Here is a 15,713-nt window from a genome sequence, read left to right as displayed (position 1 = left end):
CATTCTTCATTTCAGTTTCTCCTAAATCACACGTGTATTAAAAGACAAAAGAGTTGTAAAAAATAATTTGGAAATTTGGAACTAGTTTTTGAGGGCAGGAGGAACAATTAGGAATAATTAAAATGTTTTCGTGGAAGTTTTGCAATATACGTTCTCTTTAACCAGATGATTAGGTCCAACCTGAGCTAATGAATGTTTTCTTAACAGACTTCCCATCCATTTAGATTGTCAGAGCCTTAAAGATTCATTTAAAAACTCCCATTCAGCATGTGTCTAAGCAGAATTTGGCCTGGTCAAGGTTTGCTCTGTTTTTTTTTTTTTGGAAAAGGCAGAGGTGCAAAGCCAGCTGATTATGCCTCATTAATCACGCAACTCTCCGCATTAATCGGACTTCTACCACCCAGCTGCAGCTTTTGAACGCCTAAGGTTTGAGCTTGCATTTCTGCTACAATCCTGCTCTAGATCCTCGAGTCCCCTCGGGATCACCAGGGCTCAGCTCTGCCGCTGGCCCTCCACGGGAGGGCTCGGGAAGGGCAGCCGGCACGCGCACGCTGCGCTGCGGCACGCGCCATCTTCCCCTCGGGAAGCTCTTCCAAAGCCCCTCGTGGGACCTGTAGCCAGGATCTGCCACCAGCATCCCTGCAACTTACTGGGAACGGCAACCTCCAGACAAGTCTGGCAGTTCAGACCCCGGAAACAGGAGCGGTTGCTGCCCGCAGGAATGCACCCCACCCCGAGGGGGGAAATCACCGCCCCGCCAGCAAAGCTGGGAGAAGGGCCTGTGCTTCTGCCCCTCAGCTGCAGATTGCTGTCTGCCACGCTAACGCCAACCAAAATCTTTTGGGGGTTAATATGCTGAGCTGCGAAGGGAGGCATTTGAGGAGATGGCAGGAGAGCCAATCTGCCGTGCCTGCTCAGAGGCAGCAGCTCCTGGCAGAGGAAGGCAGAGAGCCGCTTGCCGGTGCCAGCCTAAATTGGCAGAGCTCACCTGGAGGCATCCTTCATCTCTTACACATTAAGCTGGTGGTCTTAAAAAAAAAAAAAAAAATCTCTTCTTCAATCACATTATTTTTCTAATGTATGATGATCCTTCCTTGCCAGGTTCTCACTAGCGTTGTCATTAACAAGGTGCAGAGATCTCTCGGCAACAAACAATCAAATCATCGCAAAATGTGTTTTTTTTCCAGAGAGGGGATGCTCAAACAACTTTCTGCACATCTGGGAGGAACTGAATTTCAGAGCTGTCTCATAGCAGCTCTGTGTTTACTTTAAATAATTATGCGAGCCTAGTATCTTAAGTCTACATCGCTGGCTTCTACTTGGTGAGAAATAAACACAGTAAAAGAAATCTTTGCATAATTAGATCAGCCTGCTGAGAGCCATGTACAAATGCTATTATGCTCTGAACAATTCAGCAAAGCAAGACAGAAAATTTACATTAAGTAAATGTTCTGCAAGGGAAACTTTCATCATCAGCATTTAGATGGTATATGCTGAATTAAAAGAAAGATATATATATATATATAATATCCTTTTCAAAACTAGCATACTCCAACGAAAACATTTCTGAGAACATAATGTTTTCAAGACAACCAGCATCAGAACTGAAATTCTTGGAGATCTGAAACAATACCATAGCAAGATTATTTTTTCTTTTCAGATGTTACAGTTCATTTATCACCAGGAAGTCACCGCAGAAACACAACGAACTGGGAGAAAAAGCAAAGCCAGTCGGAAAGCAAGCGATCTGCCTTCTTAAATTTCCCATTCCTCAGAGTATCACCACATATTGGCTGAATGCAATACACACTGAACTCATTTCATAATATATGTCCCATAAACAGGACAATGCAGTCTTTATCTCAGCAGTGAGAAGAACATGGGCAGAGATAAAAGGGAGGCTTATTCAGTTTGAAAGGGCACACAAAGCTCTGGGCCCTGGGACCTGTTTTGTGCATCTCCTAATTGATTCAGAAGAGGTTCTGGAAGGGGACCTCGGCATGCCATGCAGTCCACCCTCCGTAACAAGCAGGAGGCATCACTCCGTGTTAACTGGAACTGAAGAGAGAATAGGCTTGCAAAGCGGCAAGACTGCAGAGTTAATCCCAGGTCCGAGCTGAAATCTGAACAAGGGTTACAAACCCAGTTATTTTACGCCCTACAAGGCTTTAGGATTATAATCAACTGAGCCATAATGCAACCTCCAGCCAGTGTGGAGTTGCTGCTTTTATCTGTGAAGAAAAAGCTGGTTTTCATAAATGTCACCAAAACAATTCTCCATTTTCAGTCTATTACAGCAGTGGAGCGCTGCTTTCCTCGGCTCCCCTCGCTTGCAGTGCAGGGTGAGCTGAAAGATGTGGGTCCGCTCAGCTGGAAACCATTTCCAAAGAAAAGCAAGGTTTCATTAGTGACTTACAGTAACAAAACTCCTTTCCTCAAACAATCTCAGGACAACCTGCAAAATACTAATAAGCTGGACTCAAACCTCCCCAGCCGGCACTCTTCAGGAGAGCTGCTTTTATGTGAGTGTTCCCGTTGACTTCACAAGGGTAAAAAAGCCCTGCGCATACACACACACACGGCAGGTTCTCCTGGTCCAGCCCTGAGCTACCAACTGCCCCTTCCACCATGAGCAAATTATGCTTACAGATGATTGATGTTACATGCATAAACTTTAGCAAGGTTGGGCGATACATATCTAGAGATTGCTTCATCCAGTTCTGCCTTGCAAGTCGTTTCCTGTGACGGGTTTTCAACCCCGGACTTCACACTGTTGTTGATCCAACAGCAAAATCTTGGAATACCCACTGAGCTCCACGGCTCATGTTTAGACCTCTTTGCCTAAAGACCTACTCTTGGATGAAACCAAGAGAGTCAGCTTTTCCAGGAGGTTGGTTATATTTGTTGGGAATTAATTGATACTGCACTAATGGGTGCCTTTAACTCCATATATATACACATATACATATGTATGTATGTATATTTACTCTGAGTATGGAGTTAGTTCCTTACAGATGCCTGTTATGAACATATTGGACAATATTAAACGAACGCAGCTATCTGACAGCAGCCCCGAACGTTGCACGCGAGACAAGAGGAGGCAGAATCAAACTGCCTCGCTGGAAGCCACCAACTCCGTGCAAAGCCTCCCCCTGAAATTCAGCACCTTTCCAGCTTCAGCTGCTATCAGAGACATTTGTGCACCTAGAGATCACTTGTCTCTTCCAAATCAGGAAAGCCCAGCTTGTTCTTGGTTAGATTTGGACTCAGCCTTTCCCTTTTATTCAGTTAAATCAAATGCACTTATATTTAAACATCACTAACTGGGAAAGAGGAGCACAATAAGGATTCCCTTTCCCAGATGGCTCAAGATAAACAGAAAAGCACTTCTGATCCACAGTATAAACAGCAGGATGACCCTAGCGCATGGCAATCGTGAGTTTGGCTCCATGCAGAAGGGCAAAGTAGGAAAATTCTATAAAATCCAGGAAAATCAGCACTTCTGCTTGGGAAGGCAGTCATAATTTACATGTCTACTGCCTCTTGCCTGTTGCTTTGGAAAAGACTGTACTTGCTGTCTCCTCACAGATTCGGACAAGCTATACAGACTCTTCTCCCTCCAAAATATATTTTGATACATTCATAAATAAGAAAAAACAACAACACTGGTTAAAAGTAAACTTCTGCCTGCCACGACACACGCAGCAAGCCTACAGCTACACTGCAACAAACAGCAGTGTCTCAACATCTGAAGTCCCAAACTAAGTCTGAACGCGGTTATCTCTCTAGACCCAGCATGTTCTTTCTCCTGGGCAACCAATCTAATTCTAACTACTTCCATGGATCATGTTAGAAGTGTACTTTGTATTTCAAACCCTAAAACGCTCTCTGTATAAAGAAACTGCATATTTTACCACATGTTAAAAATAGTCAGCACTCAGAAAAAGCTGAGAGGCTCAGGTAATTTTTGTCCCCTCCTATCAGCACCAGAGACAAATCCACCCAAAAGCGTAGTACAGCCATATCCCTTCCTGCTGTTTCACTAAGCACATTGGCATTAAACCTCCCCTCTGCATTTAGGCTCCTCTCTTCCACGTTCCCCTTTGACCGCTAATCTCAGCAGTATCATTGTAATTACAGTAAAGCAGACAACTATTACCACTGTAACACTTCCCTTGCAGAAGTGACCTTTGGAGGTTTTTTAATTTTGTCTTTCTGAACACAATCCCCGCTGTGTTCAAAGGCAATGCCTCATAAGTAACCGTAGCAGGGTGTGACTTGGTATCGGGGCCCTGCTGACCTTAAAAATAAAAAATTAAAAATAATAATAAAAAAAAAAAGGTCTTAACCTGCTGGCCGATGTTGTAAACTGAAATCCCACAAGCATAAAAAGCGCTTGGCAAAGCAACGCTTCCAGCCAAGCAGGGTGTACTTTCTTGGAGAGAGTTGCTGGTCACAGCTGGATGTCTTGACTAGAGAATGATCTGTGTTTGACCTGAATGGGAAATCTTGTAGATATTGTCTAAATAAAGGAAAGTGCTCAGCAGCTCGATGCTTTCCTTTGACAATCAATGGCTGTGTTAACTGGATCTTCTAGGGGTTCCTCTTGTGTCATGGCCATTTTAGAACATGCATGGTTACACCTGGGTCTAAATTAAGTGCCCTACTAAACAAAGCAAGGGAAGGACTTAAGAGTTCAACCTTGAACTCATAGATATATAAATACACCAAAGGAAACCGAGTCATAGCCTGCTCTGGAAAATGAGAACAAGACCAACTTGGGAGCTTAAAGGGGAATTACTCTTAACAAGGAAGTTTTGTTAAGTCATGTTTTTTGGTGCTAATACACTAAATATTATTTTGCAAATGTAAAATTCCCTGGCAAGAAGCACACACTTCATGTGAACTCCTGCCCAAATCATTCCTGGGAAAGCAAAACAGCAAAAACTCAGGTCACCATCTCTTCACAGCTTAGATATTCCAGCAAAGACATGACCAGAAAGAAATCAGGCATATCCAGCCCAACAGTGTGGTTCCTGCATGTGCCGTGCTGGCTCTTCCCCACAGCCAGCTGTGTTAACTAACTCTTCAAAGTCTTGCAGGGCTTAGTCCTGCCTGAATGAGACTTATTCAGCGACAGAACTGGATGAGTTCCCAATATATCATGCGCTTGGGCTGCACGATGGATTTCCAAGACTGCCAGCAGAAGAGCCTAAGGCTAAGGCTCGCTGATGGATGACTTTGAGGGAGCCAGCAGTGGAATATGGGACCCTCTGCCCTGTTTTAACAACTGAGGCTGTTGGCAGAGTTTACTCTGCCGTAGACATGCTGCAGAGAAGGTGGATGGACATAGAAAAGAACGGCCTCCTATATTTGGCATCTACTCTCAATCTCCACCTTAAAATGCCATGCATCACAGAAGCAGAGAGTTGCCTAAACAGCCCTGCAGTTCCACACAGTTCTGCTCATATTCCATGGATATCAGTTGACCCTTTTATCATTTCACACACAAAGAACACCTACTAATGCCAACTGAAACACTGCTTGAGTACAAGGCCTTTAGTTTGGAACTTGCAGAAACCCAGTTGCTTCATACTTGGAGCTATCTCTGGAGGTTGCTAAAATTCCTGAAGAGACTGTCCTGAAACCACCAAACTCAGACACATGATCCAAAGCTCTCAGAGAGTTGCTTGGGGGTGCAAATTTTGAGTTTCCATTATCTACTTAAGAGAGGAGAATTTCACTGCGCTGGTGTTAACAGAATTCTTCTTCTCTCTCTAGATCTTTTACTGTTGCTCAAGTCTAACAAGCAGTAGTTCATAAATATATGTTTTGAGATGCAGTCCCCATCCCATTCCCCCGCTCAAAAGTAAACCCCCCAAAACTTACTTTTCTGGGCTTGACCTTGTCTTGTAAGTCGTATTGGCCTATTCCTTTATAACTTATTCCAAGCCACCAAGGGATTCCTTGTTTATCCTGAGAAATGAAAGACTACATGAACCAAGATCTAATTAAGAATTAAGCAGTTCAGATTACACGCTACTTCATTCTGTGGCAGGTACGAGTAGATAAAGCATTTTCCAAATAGACACAAAGTGGATTGCTAAGATGAATGTTGAAACTTTCTTCTACTGTTTTCTTGGTCAGAGGCAAGAAACTATGCAGTGGTTTTGCAAAGTGGACAAAAAGCATTAGTGCTGCTGAAACAAGTGGTCATCGCTCATTGCAGGAGCGGCTGTGAGGAGGAAGGAAGATGGGACAGAGAAAGATCTGACTGATAACTACATCCACTAAACTCAGACACGAGACAGCTGCAGGAGAATAAACAGCGCGTAGCATCTCCGTCTCAGGTATTATGGCCACTGCCATGCATCACAGTAAGGAGACCAGCTCTGCTGAGCTATTCTGCACAAAACACTTTTGCTCAGGCTCTGCTTTACAATCAGAATAAATGGTATATTTCCACCACTCTCCAAAAACACTTCTCAGTTGTACAGCATTTCTCCCTCACAGGTACTCATACGCTAATCACCTGTCACTTAGAAGCAGTCTTTTCTACTTCTTTTTTTTTTCCCCTAATCTTGATTAACAATGTCTCTAGAGGAAAATATTAACTACTTACAACCTAGAAGTGATATCCAGTTTAATTAAGTTGATAGGAATTTAGCTCCTGATAGGATTACAGAAGGTTTTAACAAAGATTCTTTTCTGTCATCTGTAGCTCATAATGCTTTGCTGCTCTCTGAAAATGTTTCAAGGACAATTGATGGGAAAAAAAAAACATAGAGTTTAAAAAATGTGGGGTCTAATGCTGACTACATGGGTACTGAATCAAACTACTCTGTTAGGAATGTAATCACATGTAATAAGCAATTGCATTATCTATGGACATTCACTAACCTTTACTCCATAGTAATGGACTCCATATGTTGGCAAAGCTTCTACCACTTTCATGTACCTGTAGACAGATTTATAGTGTATCAGATGAGTTTCTCTGGAAGGAATAACATCTATGAACATATTTTTTTCACACATATGTGAGTCAAGTCATTTATCATTTGCATATTTTCAATGACTTAATGATTTAAAGGCCCACGTTTTCAGAAAAATCTTAGCACCCAGGCTTGGAGAAAGATGTGACGTTTTGGCCCAAATGAAGTGAATGGAAAATTTCCCATACAAAAAGACATTCAATTCTCTTATCAGAAGTTCAGAGAACCAAGAGCAAAACTTCTGAACATGTGAGCCTTCTAGAAAATACTGGAGGGAAGGGCCTGCCTATCATTATTTCATTATGGTGCTGTGATTAAAATGGATACTGTTCAAATGAAATGGTTTGTGCAGTAATAAAATTGTTTCATGAGGCAATTCAGTGAACCACTGAACAGATCATTTATTCTCTGCTCCTGTTGAAAGAAGCCCCTGAATTATAGAGAGAGGTGCAGTCACTGAGCTACAAGAGGAAAAACTGCAAGCTGTCTATATCATGTAAATCATCTCAAACTTCTTGGTTTGTAACATCACACTGCAGATGCCTGCATTAATAATAATTAATAAAAATAATAAAACAAACAAACAAACAAAACACCCTCCACGGGCTCTGTATTCACCCTGGAAGACCTTTATCTCTCTAAAACCAAATTCTGAACTTTTCAACAAGAGTGCGTTTGTCTTCCGTCCAGAACCTAAGTTAATACTCACCCTTAGAGTTCAGGGAGAAACTGAACAGCTAACAAGTAGGGTATGGAGAAGACTCCTCCAATAAAGTAAGACTCTAATTATTTCTTTTACATCTGAGGTATTTTGAATGAGGAGATAACACCTTAACTGGAAACCTGGGAAATGTGGAGTTTGAAGTTATTTAACTTTAAAAGGCAACTCAATAAAAAAAGAATTCCTACAGATACAAATGGTAAAGCTCAAAGGAATAACCACCAGAACAGCCCGCATTACCACTTCTCAATGCAAAGGAAGAACAAGTAAAATTACTATCTGCACATATTAATAAAGCGCCATACTCACTGAACAATGGCTTGTCCTCTGGTCAGACCTTTAATTTGTGCATAATGTTCAATTACTCTATCCTCACTGCAAGATAAGCACAAAAACCACTTTAGAGGCTCAGTGACTTTTTCCGTATGCGATAGCATTTGTTGAAATTCAGATGCCTACTCAGCATGCATAGAAGCGTCTCTCTGTGCATTTCTCACTCCAGTTTACATTCTGTTTCTTAAAGATTTGCTTCCCACCTTTCAATAAGCAGAATGGACCTGTCTAATCCTTGATGTATCATGCAGCCTTCCAGAGTCTAATTAACTATTTCAGAGCTGCCTGCTTTGCTGCAGATGCTGCTGCAGAATAATGGTACTAATCGTATAAACTCATTTTCAGGTTCTAAAGAACCAAGGCTTCAAAAGGTAGCTAATGCTGCAAACGTGAAACAGAAGGAGTTGAAACAGAAGTGTTTTCATTCTAGTGTATTTTCCCCCCTCAGACATTTTATAGGGGAAGAACTATAGATTTATCAGCAATGATTTTCTCACATTTTTCCCTTTCAGTATTTTGTTCTGCAGGAACGTGAAATAAAGTATGCGTTTAAGTGTCACATACTTGAAGACAAAGAAAAAAAACCAACAGTATTTGGTTTGAAAACAGACATAAAAAAAAGTACTAGCATACCTAAAAATACATCAAGTATATATCAAGTCCAGAAATGAAACAAATGAAGGAGTCAAACTTGCACAAAGGGCCATCAAGTACAAGCAAATAATATTATTGATTCATCTCAAATATTGTGTTTCTTACAGTAGATTCAAGCCACAAAACTGGACCTGCCTCCCTATTTCAGAGACGACGCTATTTGATAGTTGAAAAGTAAAGTGCTCTTTACAAAACTCAGACTTGGCTGGAGTTTAGATTTTGGCTCTTTCCCCTGCACAGTACCCACATATTGTGATCCAAAAATTTCTGACCCACCAATTTGATCCAAATTGATCCTGGGCAATATGCTCTAGGTGACCCTGCTTGAACAGGGAGGTTGGACTAGATGATCTCCAGAGGTCCCTTCCAACCTCAACGATCTGTGATTCTGTGATTCTGTGTAATTTCATTTAGCCAAACTTTCAGGATGGGATTTACATTGGACCTGGGCGTCACCTGCAACCTTCTACAAGTTGGAAGCATTTGAACATAAGCAATTAACTCCACATCCTACACAACACAAGTCAAAAACTTTTAAAGCAGTTTTCAAAACTCTTAAAAACTGAGCTTGCCGTTATCATCTATAGCAAAGATTTACATTTTTAAGTTAGATAACAGCTCACCAGTAAGCAAGTGATGGATGTTCCTGCAGCGTCTTGGTAGGAAAGACAGGCAACGTCTTCAAGTCTTTTCTAGTGTTTTCATCACTAAAAACAAAGATGACACAGAGTTACTGCTGGTGAATCATAGATGTGATCATTAGTTTCAATAGAAGGAAAGGGCTGTTAGTTATTTGCTACCCAAGAACACGTTACGTTGCCCCATATCTGGCCGTCATAGCAACATAACACTGTGGGCCCTCTCACATGACAGTGATGTGGACTGATGTTGTAAACTCATTACAGAGACACGTGATGATCAGGGCAACGAGGCCACTGTATCGATATTTATTTTACACATACACACTCTACTTGCTGAGTACAGAGCAAGCCATGAACAGCTGTAGAAGGAAAGCTTTTGCCCAAAGGCAAGGCTTGTACTACTATTTTGGCTCTATCTTTAGCCAAAATCCTTCCTGCCACACCATAAATTTTGTGAAGCAGCATGGTATTTGTTAGTCTCAGAGTTTAAACACAGATCTGATTCAAAACAAAGTAGTTCAGTTCGTATACTTAGAAGTATTTTTACTTGCAGGAGTTTTCCTGGACTTCTCATTCTACAGAAAGTTCAAATATTTTGGACTCTGGGCCCAAGCTGGAATCCCTCAAAAAGGCGTTAAAGCATAGGAATTTGTCTCAAGATTAGCAGAATATGTAAAGAAGCTATTTATAGGCATCAATAAAATAGTTAATATTTTCTCTTTATATGCTTCATTAATCAATCAGCTGAAACTTGCACGCCTCATTTCTGCAGGATTTCTGCATGCCTTTGCAGTAGCAGGAACAAGCACCAACATGACTTTTCTAGGTATTGAATGCATCGGATTTGCTAACATCTGCCTTGACTTCTGAATCCAGGCTTTCCTTGAAGGTGTTTTCCTGCTCCGAAGCTCCGTTTTCATCAGAATCCATCATTGCAGATTTCATCTGAATTACAGGCCCATCTGAATTACTCTTCCCCCGAAAGTGCCTTGGCAGGAGCACCCCGTGCATCAACAGAGTAGATTGCTGCATAAAACTCTGCGAGGCAAGGGTAGATAGCTGTCAGACGGAGGGGCACTGAACCACTGGAACATTTCTGTCTCGGCACTAAGTTGGGCGCTTGTGGCAGATGTCACATGACGGCACAGTAAATTAAAGCTCTTTGTTCATTCGGAGAGCATGGGCTAATAGCTCTCCAAGCCTCTTCCCCCAAGCCCAACAATATGCCTCAGCCCTTACTAAGAGGGACCACCTCTGGGGACGAGGAAACAGTTCAATCAACAGCCTATTTATTCTTCAGCGTCTTTGATGAAGTTGCCAAGAAGGGGGTCAATTAGCAAGGACTAGCTGTTGTTCCTGAGCTTTGCAACGCCAGCTCTCTTCTGCCAGGAACATGCACTTTTCTTTGCGAGCTGGCCAGCGCCCAACTGCCACAAACGGGGACAGCTGGGTAGAAAATCAGGAGCTCTCCTTTTAACTCTCAATACTGCCAGCGCTCACAAAAGCGGAGGGGTTTTTATTCGCTCCTTAAAAGCCTGCTGATGGAATGAAAAGGCTGTATGACATCTCGGTTTCCAGTGAGAAGGTAGATTACCAGGGTTTTGTAAGGAAGCATGAAAACGCAGACAGAGCATACCCCTCCTGAGGCCTCAGAAACCCAAGAGTCCAATAAAAGAAAACCCAAAACGCTGAGGCCTGGCCTGATCTCACGGCTGACCCTGCTCGAGGCAGGAGGTTGCACTAGACACCTCGTGAGGTCTCTTCCAACTTAAATTATCAAATCATAGAATAATTCATTATCGAAATAAAAGATTCCTCCTGTTTTTAAGCCTGATGCACAACTGCAATGGCTGCTTTAATGAACAGGGTTGGCAAGGAAATACAGGGAAGAAAGGAAAGGGTTTTGGAAGGAAGCAATAACAAAAAAGCTCATTTTTACCAAACAAAAGGGCTACTCCTCTAAATATAGACTCTAAACTCCCAACACTCATAATCAGAAGTTTAATAGCTGCTCTCTGAACCCGTATGTTGAGACCTCGTTGCCAATGAACAACACAACGCCCAAGCATGGGCTGAAGCTCCACAAAGAGGCCTGATGCTGGGACACGCGAGCTAGGCTCTGGCAGACTCAGCCCACCCTCCCTCTGCCCACATGGTGAGCTGAAGGGACCACGTGTGCCCTTCAGGCTGTCCTCTCCCCCACCTCATCCACAGCCCACCACCGTAACCACCGTGGGATGGTGACCCCTGAGCTGTCACTGCAGCAGCTGAGGTGGAGAGGGCACGAGTTTGCCTTCGCCAACCACGTTATGGGGTCAGTAACCCCCCAGCATAGAGATGATGCAGAAATGCCACACACCCTGGCAGCTGCTTCCTGCCATGCACTAAGTGCCATATTTTACACGATCCATGGCCTCCCGCCATCCAGCAGGCCTTCCAGACACCCAAGGCTACTCATTTCAGTCATCTACTGTAGTTACGTTTGAAAATGTTGGCCCTGCTATACACAGCTGGCTTCCCGCTTCACCATTAGGCCCCTCACCTCCAGACCTGGCTGAGTAGTGAGCTATTTTACCTTCATCCAATGCCAAAATAAGGGTGCTAGTTAAGTCTGCGTGATGATTACTGAAGCAATAATTCATCACTATGGAAATGCCTACCACTGAATTTAAACTGAGCTCCAGGCAGCCAGCTCGCCTGCTTCCCTGAGAACACTTGTGGGTTCAGATTTGGGACATCTAGGGACTAAGGCCTGCAATTGCTCCTGTGTCATGACTTCAAGCCAATCCCTCCGATGTCCTTCACAGGGCACAGGTTTGCTGCCAGCCTCTCGTGCAGTCGAAGCACTGACCTAGAACAACAGGTTCTGGGGCAGCTCTTCAGCCAGCAGAGTCCACAGAGCTATGACAACTTACAGCAGAGCTGGATCTTCTCTGTTCTTCTGCCAATCTACTCACTCACTCAACTTCCTCTAATAGTAGAGGATGCATTTCTTTCATAAGGCAAAGGGACCCAATCTCGTATCCTGCCATGCACACACACCATCCCGTCCTGTCAACCTGCAACTCTGTACTGGGGGGGAGCATTACTCCTGATCAAGATGGATAAGATCTGAAAGTCTCTGCATGGCCATATGATAATTTTATTTTCTCCTGCATAATCATAACATTAAGCATGACACAAACATTAAAAAAAAAATTTGCAAAAGACTTGGGAGAAACAGGGCATAGCTCCTTGCACACTGAATGCCTTCTGCTAAAGAGAACAACAGCCTGGCCCTCAGCTGCATAGATCTGCTGACCGCCTGCCTGAAGATTAGCATTGGGGATGACGCACAGCTCCACAGATAATAGAAGCATCAAATGGTCCTCTTCCTGCTTCAGCAGAGTTCATTATCACTACATCTGCACGGGAGGAGAAAGAGGAGGCTCTCCCCTTGACCCTTGGGATCACTTTCCCAAGCCCTCAGAGACCTAACTCTCCCCTAGAGGTGACAAGTCCAGATAGCAGCAGCAACAGTTTGAATTATGACCTGTTCCTGTTTGGTTTCACAGTGACCGCAAGATGATACAGAAATCACAAGGCACACAGCCCTTTCTCGAGATATTCCACCGCCTGTGCTATGTCTCTGCTATCTACCAACCAAACCCACACGTGCTGTGCTTGGTAGGTTCATGAGAATAAAAGCTTGTTCTCATCAGAGCAGAAGTACACTTCAGCTGTCAGGACTGAGAGGCCCACTTGCATTTAATCTGACCTCCAGTACAGAGGGGCTTCTTGACTGGTGATTCTTGGCATACCTCCAACACATAAACTTAAACTGCCCAGAGTCAACAGGACTGAACGTTTTTGGCAAAAGGTATGTTTATTTCCCGGGAGGAGAACATAAGAAAACACTCATCTGAAGTATTTTTCCACTATGGAGAAGAACTAAAGAAAATGAGCGCACAGACCCTTTCCTTTCCATTCCACCCTTTTACATGGGAGTTTTCTCCCTAGTGGATATTTGGCAGAACTTGAATTGATCTGGGCAAAGTAAATGAAAATCTACATTAGATCCTGCTCACACAGCATTTTAGCTTACACTCTTGGTGCTGTCTATATTTAATTCTCTGTCACAATCTGAACAAACCTAGGGCAAGATGCTGTCCCCAGCCAGCATACCCTGCTCATCGGTCCCAGAGGGACTATTCCACAGAGACTGAAGGGCAGCTTGTCTTTAAAATAACCAACAGCAATATTTAACCACATACCATACTACGAGTAGAAATTCTCACAAGTTACCAGCTCTAACAGCAAACTAGTACCAATCTTACATGCTTCTTACAATGCACTGATGCTCTAGTGAAATTGTAGGTGTCTAGGGAAAGATTCATTTTTCTTTTCTTACTAAAACCCAACCAGAAATCTGTGAAGGAACCCAGTCAGACAATAATGGCACGCTCTGCCTAAAGGACATTACTTCAAATTAAAAAACTTAAATATTTATATTTCCAGAAAGTGCTTCTTTACAACTTGCGATTGCACAACACAACGCTCCTCCTAGCCAAATTTACAGACATGACAGAACTGTGCTAATTGGAGCCATTTGTCAATGGACGCCCAGGTTCTTCCTTGCGCCCATTAGGTCAAAAACCAGCTTATGTTTGTTGCTAATGCAGTAACGCAAGGTAAGAGCTTTGATGGAATAAGATGTGGTTAATGAGATTAACGTAAAATGTGAAGAACAACAGACACACCCAGACAGAGCAGCAAAAGCAATATGCCTGACTACAACATAAAAGCTTATCACCCCACATCTTTGTAAATATTAACAACTTGATAAGGATAGGACTCAGACAGCTTCTACCTGACTACAGTGATGGTAGGTGTGTCCCTCATTGCTGAACTCTTCTGGCAACATTTTACGAGGTGGGATTTTATTACTGGGGAAAGTCCACTTTAGTGAACTTCAGTGTAGTGATTTTCCTCTACTCTCGATGCTTCTTGTCTGCACATGAGTACTTATTTTTAGGTTGTTGTGTGATCAGTAGAAGTAAGTTATTGTTGGGTCTTTCTGAATGTGACCACTTTATATTCACAGTTTATCCATGTAATGATTTCAGGCATGCAACAAGCAGAATTTAGAGAGGCCTTGTTTTTAGAAAATATTGGCCAACCTCTCAAGTTACCCTGAAAGGTGTTTCATAGAAATTACAAATCAACAGTCACTTTTGAGGACCATGTGAGAGATATAAAGGAATATGGAGCTTCACATCTAAACAATGATACAATATTATCATGCATCCAGAAAAGATTCTATAAAATTTTTCTTCTTATTCTGTTACAGACGTTTAGCGTTGGGGGGAGAGGGGGGGAACCCAGCACATAATCCAATTAGCTATTTAAAATCCAACCATCTAATTTCTCAGATGGCTGGTCAGGGTACTCGGAAGATGTCAGCATTGGCCCTGATTCTTTAGAGCAACCACTGCAACCACTGAAGCCGCTCACTGTGGCATTGCAAGCAATGCTGTAACTGCGGGAGAGCATCCTGGGTTGCCATCTACATCCCAGCCTGGTTCTAAAATTGACTTTCTAAATTGACCAGACTCAGAGTAACATCACCGAGGTCTGAGCTGCTCCTGCTTTATACGTTTGCAGATGAGAGGCAGCAACAGAGAGTGTCACATTGTGGCTGGAGCCAACCAGCAGCAGGTGCATTTTTTGTAGGTTTCTGTTTTATTTTTAAAGAAATGGAAGAGCAGAGCAGTGCCTTTTGCACTCACTCGGAGGTTGGTCTAGCCTTTAAAGATCCTACAAGAAGCAGGTGTTAGAAGGAAGCAGCAAAGCAGTAGAGGGGAAAAATGAGCAGGGTTAAAAGCGCAAGGGAAAAAAAGGGGGGAAGGAAGACAGAGTGGGGAAGGTAAGGAAGGAGAAAGCCGATTGATTTAGAAGCTTTTGAGTAAGTCAGAGCAGAAGGATCTTGGTAGCCGGATTATGAAATACACTCACTGACAAATCCTCTTTTGTGACAAATGCCAGACGTTCCCCATCATTTCCCAACCTTTCAGTTCATGGTCTGCTGGCACACTCAAGAGAAATTTTTCCTATTGAAGGAAGACCAGCATCCGGAAAGGCAAGGTCCAGGGCACTCCCAATTGCACTGCAAGGGCTGCAGGCCCATGGGACATGCCAGAGCTGAACCTTAAACCTGCAGTAAGTGGGGAGCTTCATCTCGGGGACGACTCTAACGTTTGCCACTTGAATACCAGACACAAACAGACTGCTCGTGAAAGGTATGTGAAGGAGCATTTCTAAGAGGCTTCCAAACTCTGCAACGTGAAAAAGAACATGACAAACAGGGCAGCAGGTCTTCTCAATGTCACGCTG

At 43.1% G+C, this 15,713-nt stretch overlaps 1 protein-coding gene across 8 annotated transcripts in view; it reads right to left on the bottom strand.

Moving 5' to 3' along the window:
• Positions 1-15,713, bottom strand: part of FRMD4B (FERM domain containing 4B) — a 148,528-nt gene that overhangs the window by 19,748 nt on the left and 113,067 nt on the right. For all 8 annotated transcript variants that reach the window (XM_068907526.1, XM_068907520.1, XM_068907522.1 and 5 more), the window contains 4 exons: positions 9,324-9,407; positions 8,023-8,088; positions 6,901-6,958; positions 5,890-5,976 (listed from right to left, as the gene is read on the bottom strand). In XM_068907526.1, the coding sequence (XP_068763627.1) occupies positions 5,890-5,976; positions 6,901-6,958; positions 8,023-8,088; positions 9,324-9,407 (295 nt within the window). The remainder of the gene's footprint in view (positions 1-5,889; positions 5,977-6,900; positions 6,959-8,022; positions 8,089-9,323; positions 9,408-15,713) is intronic.

This window comes from Struthio camelus, chromosome 14 (assembly GCF_040807025.1).
Source record: "Struthio camelus isolate bStrCam1 chromosome 14, bStrCam1.hap1, whole genome shotgun sequence".
NCBI classification, from domain to species: domain Eukaryota; kingdom Metazoa; phylum Chordata; class Aves; order Struthioniformes; family Struthionidae; genus Struthio; species Struthio camelus.
The sequence above is the reverse complement of the archived record's forward strand: the minus strand, read 5'-3'. Positions and strand labels throughout refer to the sequence as shown.